This window comes from Paramormyrops kingsleyae, chromosome 10 (genome assembly GCF_048594095.1).
Source record: "Paramormyrops kingsleyae isolate MSU_618 chromosome 10, PKINGS_0.4, whole genome shotgun sequence".
NCBI classification, from domain to species: Eukaryota; Metazoa; Chordata; class Actinopteri; order Osteoglossiformes; family Mormyridae; genus Paramormyrops; species Paramormyrops kingsleyae.
In genome coordinates this window covers 24,305,499-24,323,479 of record NC_132806.1, presented here as the reverse complement: position 1 = coordinate 24,323,479, position 17,981 = coordinate 24,305,499, and the positions used below count along the sequence as shown (strand labels likewise).

Below are 17,981 nucleotides of genomic sequence, written 5' to 3'. Positions count from 1 at the left end.
AGAGATTAGCAGATTTCCTTCGGTTAATGATGCGGTTGAGGAACCGGTGAGATTTTAGCAAATGGATATATTTTCCTATAACAAAATAATAATTCGACAGCATATGTGACATGTCCAAAGAAACAACGAGTCCCCTTTTCTCATACTGTATAAGCATGTTCTCCTGCCCTTCAAAGCATACTGCTAACCCTAACCCTAACCCTCTTTAGGATCCCTCTCATCCAGACCAGACACAAACACCTGACTTCAAGCAGTTTTATTTCTGCTGAGTTTCACCTGAAAAGCTTCTGTTTCTCTTGTGACTTCATCTTTCAAAACCCCAGACACAACTCAGTCATAAAAACTGGAGCAAAAACAGGTAAAGCAGCAAGAACATTGTGGCACGCTCTTAATCTGAAGGCTTGGTCATGTGACAAGGGATCTTACCGTTCTCCCCGTCGGACTTCCTCTCCTGCTCCGTGTCGGTGAGGGACAGCACGGAGTTGGCCCGGCTGGAGAGGCAAGAGCTGTGCTCCGACTTGATCTCCCGCATCCAGAGGTGCAGGGCGTGGCTGGGGGAGGGGCCGCCCTCCGCCTCCGTGTCGATGTCGGAGCCCACGGCCATAGGGTAGCCGCGCGGGGGACCCGAATGAAGCTCTGCCTGGTAACTGGGGCACAGCATCTGAGGCGTCTCACGAAAGTCCAAGTCTACAGAGAACGAGCAAGAAAAAAACACAACCTCTATAGCACCTCAGCTCCGGTGAGTATGGAAGACGATGTTATCTGAATGCTTCCAGGTTTGGTAGTGAATGGATCCCTGATACTGCGACGCCTCGCTAACATGTTGCTAACATCAGGTGAGCACCCAGTTAAGGCTGATTTATACTTCTGTGTAGAATCTACGCTGTAGGTAGTCATGTACCTTATGCCATAGGCTACACCGTAGCCTGACTTGCACATTCCAGAAATGTTACTACAGACATCAGGCTACAGTGTGGAGTACACAGTTAGCTATAGCATAGTGTATGCAGTTAGGTATGGAATGTGGTACACAGCTACCTATGCCGTAGGGTACACGGCTTCCTATGCCGTAGGGTACACGGCTTCCTATGCCGTAGGGTACACGGCTTCCTATGGCATAGATTCTATACAAAAGTATAAATTTCCCTTTAGTGGTGATAAGTCTAAAATACATCAAGTTCTTCAACTTTCAATGGCAGCTATCAGTTGTCATTATATCTTGAGGCCATGCATTGCATCAAAATTGCTATATGTCATTCGGTTTTGTATCAGACGACTTGTTCAGTCTCCAGATGTTTTAGCAATATGTATGTCTAGATCAGGGGTCTCCAACTCCGGTCCTGGAGAGCTACCATCCAGCAGGTTTTCTATCCTACCTGGGTTCTGATGAGCCACACCTGTTCTCAGGTAAATACCAGGAGCAGGTGTGGCTCATCAGAAGCCAAGTGGGACAGAAAACCTACTGGATAGTAGCTCTCCAGGACCGGAGTTGGAGACCCCTGATCTAGATAGTATGTAAACATGTTGCTTCCTACAACATGACTACCATGTTAAAACAGACAAATCATGCATAATATGTAAACATACAAACATTGCAACATAAATATAAAAAAATTAAATGCACTAAAATAAGTACTGTACAACTGAAACAAGATGTTTTATACTAGGCTAGTCAGGTGTACATAATTTAAAATTGCCTAAATAAATATTTTTAAGACTTTATAAATTTCATCACAATCATTTTCTCACTCATTATGTACCTGAAATGTGCTGTTAGATTACACTCTTCACCACGTACTGAACAGCATAGCGTGTTTTTTATACCATGAGAAGCTGCGATAATTACCGTTCATTTCCAACATGTCACCTCAAAGAAGGATTAATCTCTCATTTCTGAAAGTGACGAGCTACGCTTTCAGACCTATTATTCTGTTTTTAGCCTTTTTGTGTCTTTTTTAACCTTATGATAGCATCATAGAAGAACTACAACCTAATTAAAATGAATAAAACAAATAAATAACTAAAATAAATAACTCACTTGATTATAAACATATATAATATACAATGCATGTAATATATAAAAGCGTGAATTTTAATGTACATAGATCTACTTCCCTTATTCATACATTACACACATTATGTTACACCACAAGATGAAACAGATGCATTTTTGTCCTCTGAGACTCACAAATATTTCCAACCAACAAATTAATCTTATTGCATTAAAACTATAATAAGACTGAGCTTTATTTGTCTTTATAGAAAAAAGATGATATGATTTATGGCCAAACAAATGTGCTTGACATACAAATAATAGTGTCTCTTGAAAGGGTTTCATTTTCACCCAAAAACATAGCAAACTGTACCCTCAATGCACTGCATTTTAATTCCATTCCAAATTTCACAACGTGAGACGCAGCTGCTTGTTATATAAGTGTGCTTCCCCACCCCAGCACAGAGTGCAAGCCCTTCTCTGCAGGACAGGTTCAGTGTTTGGTTGGTGCTACACGTTCCGGATGAAGAAAGCAGACCAATCAAAAAGAGCATGATGTTTTTACATTTCCCTTGTAAGCTTCTACGAACTAGTTTAATTTGAAATTTCAGATTCTGAAACAGAATTCCTGTGTATTTATCTTCAAAAAGCTCTCCATGCACATGTTAGAGTACAGGCTTAGATCTTTGGTGATGGATTTCACTGCTTCACTGCTGGTTCTTGGCAGTCCACCCAATCTTCACAGCTCCAGATACTGTGAAATAATTCAAAATTCATGTTTTTTTTTCTTTTCTCCCCAAAAGTAAACTGTTCTGTGAGTCTAAAAGCTCTTTATAAGTGCAATGACAGTACATATGATGGGGTGGTGTGTTGATATCATTCTTGTGCTGGTCTACAGACAAATGTATACTTTAATTGAAATTGTAACTGAGATTACTGTATCCTGCTTCATCATAAAGTAAAATGCAAGCTGAATAGTATTCCATATTAAGATGAGAAGCTGTTGCAATATTTATGTATGGCTGAATATTTTTCCGTCTTTGATACCAGAATATCCACCCGCAAAATAAAAGGTCATTAACTAAATGGTCCATCAAACCCTTACTATCCACAGAGCCATCAAATACAACAGAATACCCCATTCACTGAGTACCAATGTGTGTCTTGCATATAGTGCCCCTCAGTGGAAATACATACAGTTTAATGCTTCAACTGCAAAGGCAGCCATTTCCTATTAAGCTGGGTGAAATTCCAACAGAAAGGAGCAAAAATAAAATTTACAGTGCTTCTATGAGAGGGTGTAAAATATTGCTCAGTATGTACCTGAATGCACTCTCCAACTATACATGGGAGTGTGTAGGCTATCACTGACATGTGCAGACCTAAAGCTCCCGGCTATCAGACATATAAAACGCAAAGCCTGTCGATTTTAAGCAAATATTATATATTTAACACTGGTCCATTGACTCTTGCGGCGGATAGCTGCATTATTTCCAAACATGCCGAGTGGTACGAATTCCGTTGAATAATTCAGCATCGCGGACAAACGAACTTCTAACGCTTTAAACCGCATCTATGCTTTTATTGTTTGTTTGTTTGTTTATATATTTATTTTTTTGTTTATTCATTTAGATCCTTTTTGTTTCACTGCCTGAATTGCACCGCAAAGTGAGCAGCCCTGGAACATACCGGCCGAAACCAAGTGTGTCGAGCACCATCTGTCTTGTTGCGCGTCTCCCGATCGAGCTGCCGAGCGTCGGGATGCTTCTCTAGTGTTTTTCGGGGGAAGCGACACTCCTTTCCTCTTCCAAAATCCGCTTGCGAAAGTAAGAGCGGAAAAAAACCAGATGATACTTCGCTTTTCCCGCGCACAGCTGTGCTTTTCAGCATGATAATTGCCGAGTTGCCTTTCACTATTTATGCACCACACATTCGATGGCTTCAAAAAGAAGTCAAACGTAGCCTATCTCCGAAAAAGTGCTTGATAAAAGATGGGAGTCCCATGTATTTAATTGGTATACTTTAACCATTTAACGATACCAGACAAGAAGATCATTTGCCCAGGCTCTGGATTGTGTATGTTCGACTAACTTATCCATATATGCCCAGGCTTAGATTTTAAATGCAATTTCAAATTACCATGGGAATTAAGGTAAATATTCATCAATATTAACGGAACTGAACCGCTATTTTAGATATATGTCAAAACAAATTAAATATTTAGGCCATGACTAAAATATACATGTATTATATGTAGAACATATTCATTCTGTAGGCTACAGTTTATTCTCGCACATTGAAAATTACCGTCATTCAGGTAAAAATCATGCATGTCAATGGCGAAATGGCCAATAAGGTGTTGTATCTTAAAGGGTCAGCAAACTTGACATATAACACTTGTAAAATCAGAAAAGTACGTAACAATTTACATTGTATGGCTAAAATGGTAGAAGCTGAGTGTCCACGTCTCGAGAGGAGGCAATCTTCGAAAGCACCCTTAAGATTTCACCACATTTCTTGCTGATTAACAGTAGCACAAGGTGATGTCACGGGACCCAAATCTTCGGAAATAGCCCCTTCGCTAATGAAGTAAGTCGAGGATGCTTCTTCTTGACCTCTCTCAGTAGGCTGCGAATATTTCTTCTGACCCCCCTCAATCCCTGAATCATAGCTACTCCACTGAAGTGCTGGTAGTAAGGACCAGTTCTCCGCCAATACATGTACGAACAGGTCTCATAAATTCTTACTGCGGTGACTGCCTTGAGTGAATAGTTAATATTCAGTTTGTGTAATTTCCAAGGCAAAAAGAACAAAGGGTTTAGCATAATGTGTGATATGAACACAGTTTTAGAGTTTTATGGCCTTTTAGAAGGTTTTAAAAGCAAAATCGTCATGCCATTCTTCCAATTTTAACCATTAAATTAAACGATTGCCAACCTACATGCTCCTTCGGAAGAGAGATAGAAAAGAATTAATTCTTTTTGTGTTTCCTCTCATCTGTTTTTTTCTGTCTGCATTCAGTCATTTCAAACAGTCACACATAAACACAAATAAAAATCCAAGGCTAACCTAGTGGTGTTTCTAATTACATGTATCATTTCTTGACATTGGTGCAATTCCAGGTCTTTTATTGCCATTGGTTTATAGAGTTTTAGTTTATACTTTTGTAATGAGATTTGCATTTTGTAGAACGTGATCATAATATAATAGTTTTCATAGCTGATCAATTGGTGTGTCAAAACTCTAAAAACTAGCACATGAAAAATACAATGACTGTGGTGTTTATCATTAGAACAGATTAATATAAATTTTCAGATTCTGCAGTTTTATTTCTAATAATGTATGCATTTCCGGTATATGCTGATGTTACTGAAAACTAATATTTCTGAGTATGGCCAGCATTCTAAAGACAAATTACTGCACTGCTGTTTTTAATGCTAAAAACATTTTTTTTACAGACAACGTGTGACCTGTGCCTTCAGTTTCTGGTGATTGAATGTGTGAGTAGAGCACTTAAGATTAACATTCAGACCTTTTAGGATACATTAACAAACAGCCTCTTCTGCTTTTATGCACAAAAAAATAACCTTCTGTTTTTCTCTGAAAAGGTGCAATTTGGTTCCACTTTTCCTGGATGTCACCTGTGCGATTATGTTTACCACATTTGTATTTGATGCTGAGATACTTCATAGCTAATCGGCCTCTCAGTTATATTCTGGACAAGGTCGGATTATACGAATCTGCTTTCCTCACGTTGCTGCTAGCCTGAACATAATTTTACTGGCTGAATGTCTATTAACAATAGCCTGATGGGATGGTAATTACTCATTTTGGCGGAGGTTCCAACTGACTGTGCTTCAAAACTGTATCACCTTTAATTTATCTCAGTCCCCTTGCCACGCGACGTGATTTGAAGGTCCATGAATGGCTCATTTAAGCCGCTGTATTGAAATATCGTACAGCAGTCAATTGGAGAGACTGGGGAACAGCGAGCATCGTTTCTCGCCCTTTGTGCCGAGACGATCCAGACCAACCGGAAACGATTACCCTTTAGTGCCTTTAAACTTGACGTCAAGACGACCTTATTTGCGAGTCTCTTTCTTGATCACTTTTGACATTTATTAGCATAGCGGGTAAGTCAACAGCTAATGAGAAACGAATAAAGCACATGTATGAACTAAATATTTATGTGGGCTGCATCTGATGTCCCCAAGCAGTTAAATACAAAAAAATTAATATAAAAAAGTGTCATAATATTTAAATTTGCTGCTATGCTATTTTTGAGTGCTACACACACACACACACACACAAAGCCAACGTGCTAATCGGAAATGCACAGGAGAAACTACTAATTCTAAACATGATATTAATGCTATCTGTCCATCATAAAATTAAGCATTTACACTTTCTTCCTGTCAAACAGGTTCAGTATTTTGCAAAGTACTTAAGTACAGTTGGTACATTTAAAAAAAAAAATGAGCTTTGAAGGTTAAGGTTCCTTTGCATAAAGTAGACTGGCCTCCAAAATGCTTATTCATTTCACATTCAACTCAAACAAGAACTGTTTCTTAATTAAACATGTATATCATTAATCAAAAGCTCTATGTAATTCACTTGCGACTTGCAATAAGATAAAATCAGTGATCTGAGACTAGTCTATTATCATTCTTGTGTCAGCTGTCATTATTTGCATTTCATATGATTAATCAATTAAAGGGAAAATTAAGCATCTCATCACAATAATAAAGATGGAACAGTTTGTAATGACTGACTTAATTTAACGGTTAAAGCATTTTGATGAATCATTCATTTACCTAAGGTATTTTACACACCTTTCAACATTAGTTAACAGTGCATGTTAAGAATATTAAAAATGGACAGAATTACAATACATTTAGTAACAATGTGCAGGGTATATGCATTGTAATTCCATGGGGTGTATGTGCTATAATTCCTCTCTAGCTACTTAAGGTAAATGAACCTTTATAATCGTAAGAATCACACCGTCAAGGACGGGACGGGCATAATCACTGAGGGTGACATTTTCCTTTTTGGAGGTTACAGCCATTGTGCTGGTATCAGCAAAGCATGAGTGAAAATGATAAAGGAAGATCTTTGGATGAGCGAGGGAAGGAACAAAAACAAGATGCATCATGCATACAAGTCTCTAGGTGCCGGGACTTTAGCCTGAGGTATTATGGCAAAACAAAACAACGGCTTGTCGCTTTATGAAATTTCCTGGAAGGAGGAACAGGCAGGACACATCAGCGCAAACAATCTGGGGTCACCTGACTGACAAGCCACAACCACAGGCCACGACTGTATCAGGGACAGCCTTGACTAAGCGACAGAGTACATGAATAGGCATCTTTCATAAATGGTCCAGAAGGGAGAGGTCACTGTTCTTGGGGGGGGAGGGGGGGGTCAGTCAATCCCGTCGGCGATTGTAATGTGCGGCTTCATCTCATGAGACAATGTCAGTTAGTAGGAATGATGGTCAGAATTGGGGGGTGGGATCAAAAGCAAAAGAAGAGGTGGAGGTACACTGCAAGGAATGTGGCTTGGGACTCCTCCTGGGGTTGATGGTGGCTCTGTGCGGTGGTATATGCATGCTTGGGGTGGTTGGGTTTCAGTTGGGAATGAGAGTCGATTAGTCATGCCTGATTGGCCCACGCCCCGGAGCCTGTGCTAATGCTTTAGCGGCTGCACGGGAGAAGGTACAGTTTGCTTGGGGCTCTCTTTCAACTCACACGGAAGTAACCAGATTGGTGCTGGTTCGTTGAGATGGCAGCTGCCATACAGGACAGATATTGAGTAGTAGGATTTTTTCACAAAGATTCTAGCTTTTGAAAATATATGAATTCAGTAACTGTATAGTCATTTACAATATATATATATTATACATATTGCCAGTCAAAAGTCTGGACATATGTGTTTTTAATGCATTTATCTCTATTTTAGCTATGTTATTTACATCTTAGTAAAAGGCCTCGAGGCAATGAAGTGATACATATCAAATATTGCAACAACCAAGAGAAGTGTTCAACATCTCAACAATTTGTCAAATTTTAGACTCTTCAAAATATCCCCCTTTTCCTTCGATGACAGCACTGCTGATTCCTGGCATTCCTTCAGCCAGCTTCCAGATGTAGCCACCTGGAATGCTTCTCCAACAGTGCTGAAGGAGATTCCACAAGCTCTGGACACAAGTTAGCTACCTTCCTCATACTCTTTGATCCAAGTCATTCAGTTCTGTACGGTTTAGGATGGGGGGATTGTGGGGGCCAGGTCTTCTGTCACAGCACTCCATGTCTTTCCTTGTAATCACTACATAACCTGGAGGTATGCTTAAGGGTTGTCGCTATCTTGTTGAAAAACCATTTTCTGCAGGTGTGTCCAGACTCTTGAGTGTCACTTTTCAGTGTGTGCGTGTGTGTGTGTGTGTATATATATATATATATATATATATATAGTAAGCCTACATATATACAGTGGCATTTATAATTAATAATTCACTTGCTATTTGGCTGCATTATATGAATTTGCAATATATTAATTTTAATGCATATCCAATTTTTTATATATGTTTTTCTGGAATACATTACTTTATGTCGTACCTTGACTATGAAAAATGCTTAGTTTGCAAAGATATCAGGTACGCTATTGTGTTAGTCATTCATACCTTAATACATCTGCCTGTTTAGCTTTTTTCTGTCCCATAACTTGATCAATATGACTTTGAATACATTGCAGAAAGGTTACAAAAGAAAGTCACAGTTATTTTTTATTTGCTAATCCCATAAGGCTTTGGATTCCTTCCAGTTTGATTCAAAAAGAGGTTTAAAGGAAAAAAAAGCTTTAACTATCGGTCTTGGAATCATTTATTATTACCAATGAGAACTAGTCCAAGCAATTTTCAAAAATTATTATTAAACAATACAATGCTAAATGAGTAACTGCAGGTAACACACACGGTGCGTACATGGTGTGCTTGCTGTACTGTGTACAGTATAAATGAATCTACTGTGTAAGCATTAAATATTTGTTGAGTAATTATGCGCAATACAATTGGTGATGGAATGCATGTTGTGGCAGTATGTATCTATCTGTGTCATACAGGAAGAGTTTTTGCCTTGTAGAATAGTCCATGCAATTTAATTAAGGTCTTTAAAAAGTTATGGTAAATTTGGACAATGCCGTACAAATCTTATTACATACTCCAAAGCAGATTACCTGCAGACTACCTTAAATTGTTAATTGACATTCCATTCTAAGCTTAAGGCTGGACTCAGCCATTACTGACATATTTCATTCCATTTAATTAAATGTGAAATTCTAGTTTTTTTTATCTCATAAAATTTTATTCACTAACGGTATATTAATTTTATTCATATAGAGGCATGCAGGAAGTAAGTAAATGACACAGGTCAAATAATATGTGCCTTTTCTGGAACTTATAAAGAAAATTAAACTGTATACCAAGACAGCCAATGGCCGATGCCATTGTTGGATTTTTTCTTTCGTGAGTGCTTCTGTTGGCTTATTTGTCCAAAATTGATTTTGTGTATTTTTAAATGCCAAATAATGCCTTCAATGTCATGCATTAATCCATCGTAATGACCATTCTGTTTTGGTTTTCAAATTAGGTGCATGTTACAAAACATCGTGAACAACAAGTGAAAGAAAATCATACCTATGTGACCCCATATTCTCTGGAAATTATCCTTCCAACTCCTGCACAGATCTTCTTAAGATTATTTGGTGTAGTGGATTGAATATGCAAACTCTCTTAATAACAAACTAATGCAGTGTGATTTTTCATCTATGTAAGTACTCTGAAAACAAAACCACATGAGAGAACTGCTAAAGTCAGATAAATAGTCTCTTTCCAAAATATTTATGAAACGCAAGATGCCAAAATATGGCAGGGCATGAGGTTCTGGATGAATATCAGTGGGATCAGACTCACAGATCACAGGCTGAATGATGGGATGGAAGCGGGGAAACTGTACTGATAACAATCTTCACAATTTCTGATCTTTGCAAAGCCCAAAGCTTATAATAAAAACTGAGATATATAAATCAAAAATATACTGTGTAGCATCTAACAAAAAATGAGTTTTTGATTACTTAGAATCCCAAACACTTTAACACTGGCCTCCACCGGTGTTCTAATAATCCATCATGCCCTACGAGAATCTCTGCTTTCAGCAAATAAATAAATTCCTAGCTAGCTACATTTGTTGTCATTATTACATTTCTGTCTCATTGTTTGTGAGACTTGGTTGCTTTGAGAATGAACTGTTGTACTTTGCTAAGTAAATGATCCTGCTGGAGAGTCTGTAATCAGTCCCAACAGCAAGTTCCTCTAGATCTCATAAACACGTTCCACAGGGATGGTTTGGCGGTGCCCGAGAGCAGCAAGTGAGGCGGCCTGTCTCGTACCTTGGGTCGGTTCCGTCTGCCTCTTTGCATGGCTATTGTAGCTGAGCCTCAGGTCCTGTCCGTAATCGGGCAGGGTTTCCCGAGAGGTGTAGGACTTGCGCAGGTTCTGCCCGTCCTCGCTCTCATCCGAGGAGCTGGTGTAGGCGAGCTCCATCTCATGTCGTACCTTGGAAAGCGGCTGGTAGGGTTTACAGTCCATTTGTTCCATGGCTGACGAAGCTCAGCTGCACACATTAATTCACTGGATCCACGATACTGGGGACACCGAGTAATCTGGGGGGAAGAGAGGACAGAGAAGAGTGACGTTTCACTGAAAGAAGTACCACAGAAGAGGCACTGAGCGCACAGAGTCAATGTGGAACACAGTGTTTATGGGGGGGGACACATGGTGGATGTGTATCGGGAATTTTATCAGGATGTTTCCAGCTGTTAGGTGGTATCTCAGACATCCAGGAAAAGCCCTGGGAGGAGAGGAAAACATTTAGCGGTGCTGAAAGGCTGCGTGGAAACAGTACTGCAAGGAGGGAATGCCACCCATCTAGAACTGAAAAACGAAATACTGCATGGTGACACTATTTATCCCAAATTCTTGCATATATTGTTTCATACAACAGGAGAAATAAAATGTAAACTGGACAGGGAGGTCAACACCCCCTCCCCCCATTAAATTTGACTGTTGGGGATCCCCAATCGGCAAATTGTATCGTAGGGGTATCCCTGGTTTCTTCAGATTAAAAGTCACATCCATAATGTAAGCATTACCCCCATAACTAATATTTAGCATTATCCTACCATCACATTTTTAAGTTACAGGCAGTCCCCGGGTTAAGAACGTCCGACTCATACGAAACAGCTCGTACTTACGAATGGACCTAATACATTAAAAATTCACGTTAAATAGTTCGTAATAACAAACGCATTCAGCATTACACAGCATCAGTGGTATGTTGGCTTGAGGTACAGTACTGTACTGTATGTAGTTATGATTATTATTACTGCACAAGTATTATTATGTACCTGTATTATTTTTTTTTCCAATTTACCTGCAAATTTGTCTTAAAAACAGACTTACGAGATGCATCTCGTTCATAATGTAGGGACTGCTTGTAATCCCTCTATGAAAGAGAATCCAACTGTCCACCTCACTCTATTTTTGGTGTTGGACTTCCCTTTTGTTATATGCCCATTATATATATATATATATATATATATATATATATATATATATATATATATATATATATATATTAAAATGGCATATTTCAAATGAATGTCCTCAAGTGGCTGCAATCTTTGTTGTTATTTGCAATCCGTTTTACAGAAAGATCAGTTAAGAAGCCGGTTAGACATGGACCCATTAAGTTGACGCCTTTGAAGAGAAAGTGCCAAAAAAAAGAAGGGAATGAGTTTGGAATATGTCCAGGCAATTACAGAAGCCTGATGAATACCTTTGAGAACCGTTATGGAAACGGTAAACGCTTTCACAGATAAAGGAACACAAGTGACCTTTCAACTGCTGGATTAACGTCTTTTTCCAGGCACATAAAGTTCCCTCGCCTGACCTTTCTGTCGACCCCCATGACAGCCAATAAACCTCGGCCGCTGTGCTGACCCAGAGCCTTGCCCCACATACAGAAGATGACACACCGCTGTTTTAACACCTTCTGGAAGTCCAGCAGAACAAGTGTGGTAATTACTCTGCTTCCCTTCTGCCACGACGTTGGAGAGGAGAAAATAACAGTACATCCTTTGCACGGCTAACGTAACGCCAGAAAACTTCGGAATTTCACCTCGCCCGAGATCAATACTGATGAAATTCTCGGTGACGCCATCGGCCTTCACCTTGCTCAGGTAATAAGTCATTAATTATGCAAACAGGCAACATTTGGGTGAATAATTGATGTTCGATGCCGATAACGGCATTCTGGATGGGCGTCCTCCGGCGAGGCTGCTCATGCCAAGAAGTGTTTACTCTCTAGCAGGTATGGGGGGGGAACATGTGGAGGGAGGTGTCGCCTGCTGTTTGCAGTAATGATGGCCAGCTTTTACTGCAGGTGCGGTACTGGAGGTGGTGGGGGGGGGGCGTTATCCTCAGCTTGCGGGGCGACAGATGTGAGGGACTTCATGCCAACTACACGTACCATAAAACCATCCATTGGACTGCAATATGGCGAATCACGTACTATGCAAGGCAACTGGATACATCAACGCTTTCCCTACATTTTATCTATTATACAAACCAATATTAATACAAATAAAAGTAATATATGCTATGTGTACTCATTATATGCGCACATATATATTATAAGAGATGTGTAAATTACGGCTGTTGCTTGAAGCGAAGAAAAGTGACTGCTACCCTTCTGAAAATCGGAAAATAGGGTTGATTCATATCAGAGATAATTACGCTAATGACGCATTAAAAAAAGCCAGTGCTTGCGTCCAGAGCTAGATAACAAAGCGCCTAGTAAAGTGACAATATAGTCTGCTCTCTTAGAAGTATTTAACTGATTTCCAGGCTCATTATCCTCCATCTTATCCAGGAGGGCATCCATTAAGGATTTAATCACTTTCAGCCTATTTGCCTACGAACAATGTTCTCCTGAAATCAATGCCCTGTGAACCTTGTGTTAGTGCACGACTCTTAAATTCAGAGCGTGTGCCAGGATTTTTGGAACTACAGCAAGCAGAGTGTAAAAGAAAACCCACCGGACTGGATAGTGCAGAGACATTTTCACAGAATTCTAGAATGCACTTATACAATAGTGTTTTTTTTATATCACTTGGCAGTTAGCCAATCTAACAACCTTGTAGTGTTATCCTAGTTGGAAAAAAGCACACACGCACACAGACACACACATACACATTTCGCTCAATTAATGTGGCTAAAGCTCAGCAAAGCTTGGCACAGAAACACGAGGGCTCTTCTTTCTAAATTACCTGTGGAAAACGGGGAAAAAAGGGAGAGTCAGACATCTGCAGAAGATGGCAGAGTCGCGCTTTAATAACCGGAACACTCCAGAGATCTTTCACTAGCCATTAGCTAAAATGCAATTATCACGAATCAGTTCTGTCTCATTTTAATTTTATTTTTCATAGATGGTGACCTCCTTTTTTCTTTGAGCACTCTTTCCAGATTTCCCCACAAATATAATAATTTAACACCTCCTGCCAGTTTTCTGCCGGTGTGATACGTGGACATGACTGAACACTCACTGACGCATGGCAGAAACACAGTCGGGGGCCTTTTCAGTGAAACACGGCCCCGCCTGAGCGAAGGCGATCTGCAACGAGTCTGATTGCGCTATGAATAAATAACACATGGGGGGCAAGATATCATTTTCTGCACATCTAAAATCTGGAGTAAGATATGATCACACTTTCCCAAAATGAATTAGTGTAGGCCAATAACCGGCAGACAGAGCAGCTGAGATGGAGGCAGGCCTATTAAGATAGCACAGAGATCGCAGATTAAGTGAGTAAGAGCACAAGATCCTGGGTGGATTTTCTGTTGGACCCCTGGAGGTCGACACAAAATCTTTTTAATTCAAACTACAAGTTTGTATCTGCATATTTCTGAACAAACTGGTCAAAAATTCAGGCCAGCACTTGTGGTAACCCCCCCCCCCCCGCTACCCTTCACTACTGTATACTGAAGCACCAAAGGTGGAGTCCAGCATACCGTATTCTGTGGAACTGGCTGGCGGTTAGTGGGGAGATGAAACAATGACAAAGGTGCTCAGGGACAATCTGCTGGCCCCCATGTGTGTGGGGGGGTCTGCCCCGCCACAGCGCTGCAGGCTGGCTGCAGGCTTTCTGCAGGCGCTGGATGTCCAGGTCCTCCCGGGGGCCGCACTTCACTGCTGTTTTTGCCCTGGCGCGCTTTGGTGAGGTTTCACAGCGATCCCAGGCAAATGTTTGTATCCTGTGAGGTGTGGGGTTGTTAATTCGCACTGCGAGGCCTGCCTGCCGCTTCCCACGCTCCGGCCCGTCGGGTGCCGTTAGCGTGCTGGTAACCGTGGTGAGTGCCGGGATGCTGAGAGCCGGCACCATTAGCTCTGTAGGCCTGTAGTTTGGGGCCTTACTGTGGGGCCCATCCTCGGGTTCCAAATAAAGGAAATTTTCTGTTTATATTCAGAAAAATAACCCCACACTGCTGGAAAATGCATGCCACACACTTTTCACGTATATAAATATGTATATCCCTGAATCAAATATCTTTAAAACAGGTACAACCTATAATTTTATAGTAAGAGACAGCTAACTGAGACGTAATTTTAATGTTTTTGTGCCTATGTGAAGTCACAGTTGTAAATCGGTGGTTACTGGAAATATTGATCTACATACTCGGTTTTTAATGTTTTAAATCTCATTTTTATTGCCGCAAATGATGCCGAAGATGCATTGTAATATTCAGATGATGATATATTCATTTTTTATATAGTGTTTGTGGTGGTATTAATGATTAACGGGGGTAATGACTGTAATCAAAGTGGTACGAAAGGAAAGGTAGCTGAAATGAAGCCACAGCGTAACAATCACAGCATGCAGTAGAGTAATGACGCAGCACAGACCATTAATTCGCCGCTCAGATTTTCCAGTTAGGGCATATCAGTCGACCAATCCCGGTGCGCGTCTCACAGCCCGTTACCGTGTGATCAGGCGACAACACTGGAATCACGCAGCCGTAATTACAGGTGCCGCTCGCCTCTGATTCATGACCCCTCTGCCCGGCGCGGGGCAATTTGCGCGTTTTCACTGCGGCTCTACGTGTCTACGTGCGCGCGGATCATATGGCATCCCTGCAAATGCGACCGCTTCGAGTCGTGCCTCGGAACGCATACGTGTCTTCTCCCACACGGCGTCCGCGGGGATGATCAAATCTGATTTATGCGGAAGAAAAGCCAAAATTACCGCAATATAATGACCATCAAACACTTCTGTGGAAAGGGAGCAGAATAGCTACAGCAATACATTTTCCGGGTTACGCGTGTGCCACCCTGGGACGGCGCGTGATAGGCAGGTCCTAATCTAACTGCAGGGCATGAATCCTTCATGCTGCAGATACTCAGCACAATCCATTTTCATGAGGCCTGCATAGGGCTATTACCCAGGTGGCCATAACTAAATGCAGTCACAGCCATCCGAAAGGGAAAAGGAAAGGGAAAGCCACTAGGCACTTTCTAAGAAATGGTACAGCCCTCCTGAAACCCTTCAGAAAACCCAAAAAGTAAAAACTATTTTAATATTTATTCCCTACCATCTCCCGCTTTCTGGGACCCCATTCGAATGTGTAACACGTCTCCTCGGTCCGACGAATGAAGGAGCGATTTTACAATATACACTAAAATCTAATGATGCGGTGACAGTTTGATTCTAAGACGACGACCCATCTATGCATCTTTCTCCCGTCTATAGCATAGGCAGCGCATCACCCAAATGCATGTTTCTGGGGCTGAAGTAGGAAAGTGGAGAACCTGGAGGACACATGGGGAGGACATGCAAATTTAAAACACCCACACAGAGCTGGTGGCGGGATTTGAGCCCACCAGCCCTGAAGGTGTGAGGCTACAGCACAACCCCCAGAGCCACTAGAACGCCCTGGTATTAGCAGATGATATATGATTCTGAATATGAAGAGACCACAATGTATTCTTCCAGAATGCAAAGTGAATACTTCTGAAAAGCTAATAGCATGTCTGCGCAGGGCATGCTGGGTAAAGATGGAAAAATTAGTATAGTGAGTCACGTCTAATGGAAGCATTTGGCTGCAGCATAATGCTGTAGAAATGCAATATTTACTGTTTCACTGGTCAATTGGTGGCAATCATTTATCGATCGACGTTTTCAACTTGCAGAGCTAATGACGAAGGCTTCCCTTCATCTTTGCAGCCACACAACGAGTAGACGGTATGAGACGTGTGGAAGGGGGACATATTTAGTAAGTATACCGTTACCATAGTAGCGCCTTCAAGGAACTAAGTGATTCAGCCTTTTGATTAGTTGGAAAGTTTTTAAAAATTGGTTGCGTAATAATTACACAATTTCTATACCCAAACAAGGGTCATTCTTTGGAATGTCACTGCTAAACATTTCTAAGTCTGGAAACATTCTTAATCATTTATTCATTGATCATGAATCGATATGTATTGTCATCTACCATATGCAGGGTGTGACATGGCAGCTCATGGGGCAGCAATGTTGCTTCACATCGACAGGGTTGGGGGGCTGAATCCCACCTTGGGTCTGTCTCTGATGGCTGCACGTCGTCCCCTTGTTCTGTGGGGTTTCCTACTGCAGTCCAAAGACATGCAGTTAGGCTAATTGGTGTCTCTAAATTGTCCAGTGTACAGTGTGAGGTCTCACAGTCTATTCAGCCTTGCCCCCCCTCCCACCCCCACCATGTTCCTGACCTGAATAAGTAGTCGGAAAATCGACGGAAGCAGTATCTATTGCATTTTCTTATTGCATTTTCTTATTATTGTTTTGTGTTCATGGCTCTATGTTCCAAGAAAAGCGCACAAGTAAGACTTTTATTGTACTACATAACACATAACAATAAAACAACCTCTGAGCCTTAATCTGAAAAGTTGAAAAGTTCAGTCATTTGCTAAACTTAAAATTGTATATGCAGCACTGCTTAAATAACACTGACACTCCATACTGTCTTTGTTGCGTTTCAGTTGGAAAGTGCGACGTAAATCATTGGGTTAAAGCTGAACTATCCTCAGCTCTATGATGGGTTGACTTCTTCATTAGGGTATATCCCCCTCTATGTCCAAGGCCCCCAGTGAAAAGGTCAAACTTTGAGCTACCCCTGTATGGCATAAGCATTTCAGTCAAACAGGTGAGTGATGGGTGAACGGATGGGTGGTATTTGAAAAATACGGCAGGCTGTCCGGTTGTTAATTGTGGTCGGAATGAAAAGAACACGTTCACAAAAATATCAGCCACTCATCCACCGTCGCTTGTTCCACTTATTCTTAAGTCCTGTAAACTCCCTCATCATTTCCATTTCCTTTTTTCATCCTTTTTTCACCCCAGTGCCTGGAAAGCTCTGTTAAAGCTCCCCAATTTACAGTTCCCATTTTGCAGAGTGATTTTCTGTCTCACACAAAAGCTAAAAATATTGTCCATTGTACCTAGATGAACAACACACATCTGTGTTTCACCTTGGATCGCATCCAGTTCCGAAAAATCAAACAATGGTCAACAACCTGCAAAGGCACCTGCTTTGATCCTATCCTGTCGCTGAGCAGGAAAAACAATTTTTGAAACTTCTTTAGCTATTGATATTACTATTTACTTTTTAGCATTTGGATTAACAGAATCATTGGATAGGGGGTCTTTCAAAGCAAGCTTCTGCATCTAAAGAACCAAGCAATATCACACCCTGGCATGATGGTGTGAGGGAAATGCAATGCTTAGACAGCCTCGAGAATGAGCTAATGATGTAATATCCATTGCTATGGTAACATTCATATCAAAACGTCCTTGATTCCATGGCTTATAACTCCAGGACAGAGTTTTCTGTGCAACTGAT

The 17,981-nt window shown here is 40.9% G+C and overlaps 1 protein-coding gene across 8 annotated transcripts in view; it reads right to left on the bottom strand.

Annotated features, from left to right (window-relative positions):
• The window catches only part of LOC111855497 (teneurin-1-like), a 365,325-nt gene that overhangs the window by 152,766 nt on the left and 194,578 nt on the right, over positions 1–17,981 (bottom strand). For 6 of the 8 annotated variants that reach the window (XM_072717559.1, XM_072717557.1, XM_072717558.1 and 3 more), the window contains 2 exons: positions 10,439–10,711; positions 427–687 (listed from right to left, as the gene is read on the bottom strand). In XM_072717559.1, coding sequence (XP_072573660.1) covers positions 427–687; positions 10,439–10,646 — 469 coding nt within the window. In that variant the 5' untranslated portion in view covers positions 10,647–10,711. Of the gene's footprint in view, positions 1–426; positions 688–2,667; positions 2,748–3,682; positions 3,954–10,438; positions 10,712–17,981 lie in introns of those variants that run through there. The other 2 variants (XM_072717562.1, XM_072717563.1) reach the window with 2 other exon arrangements.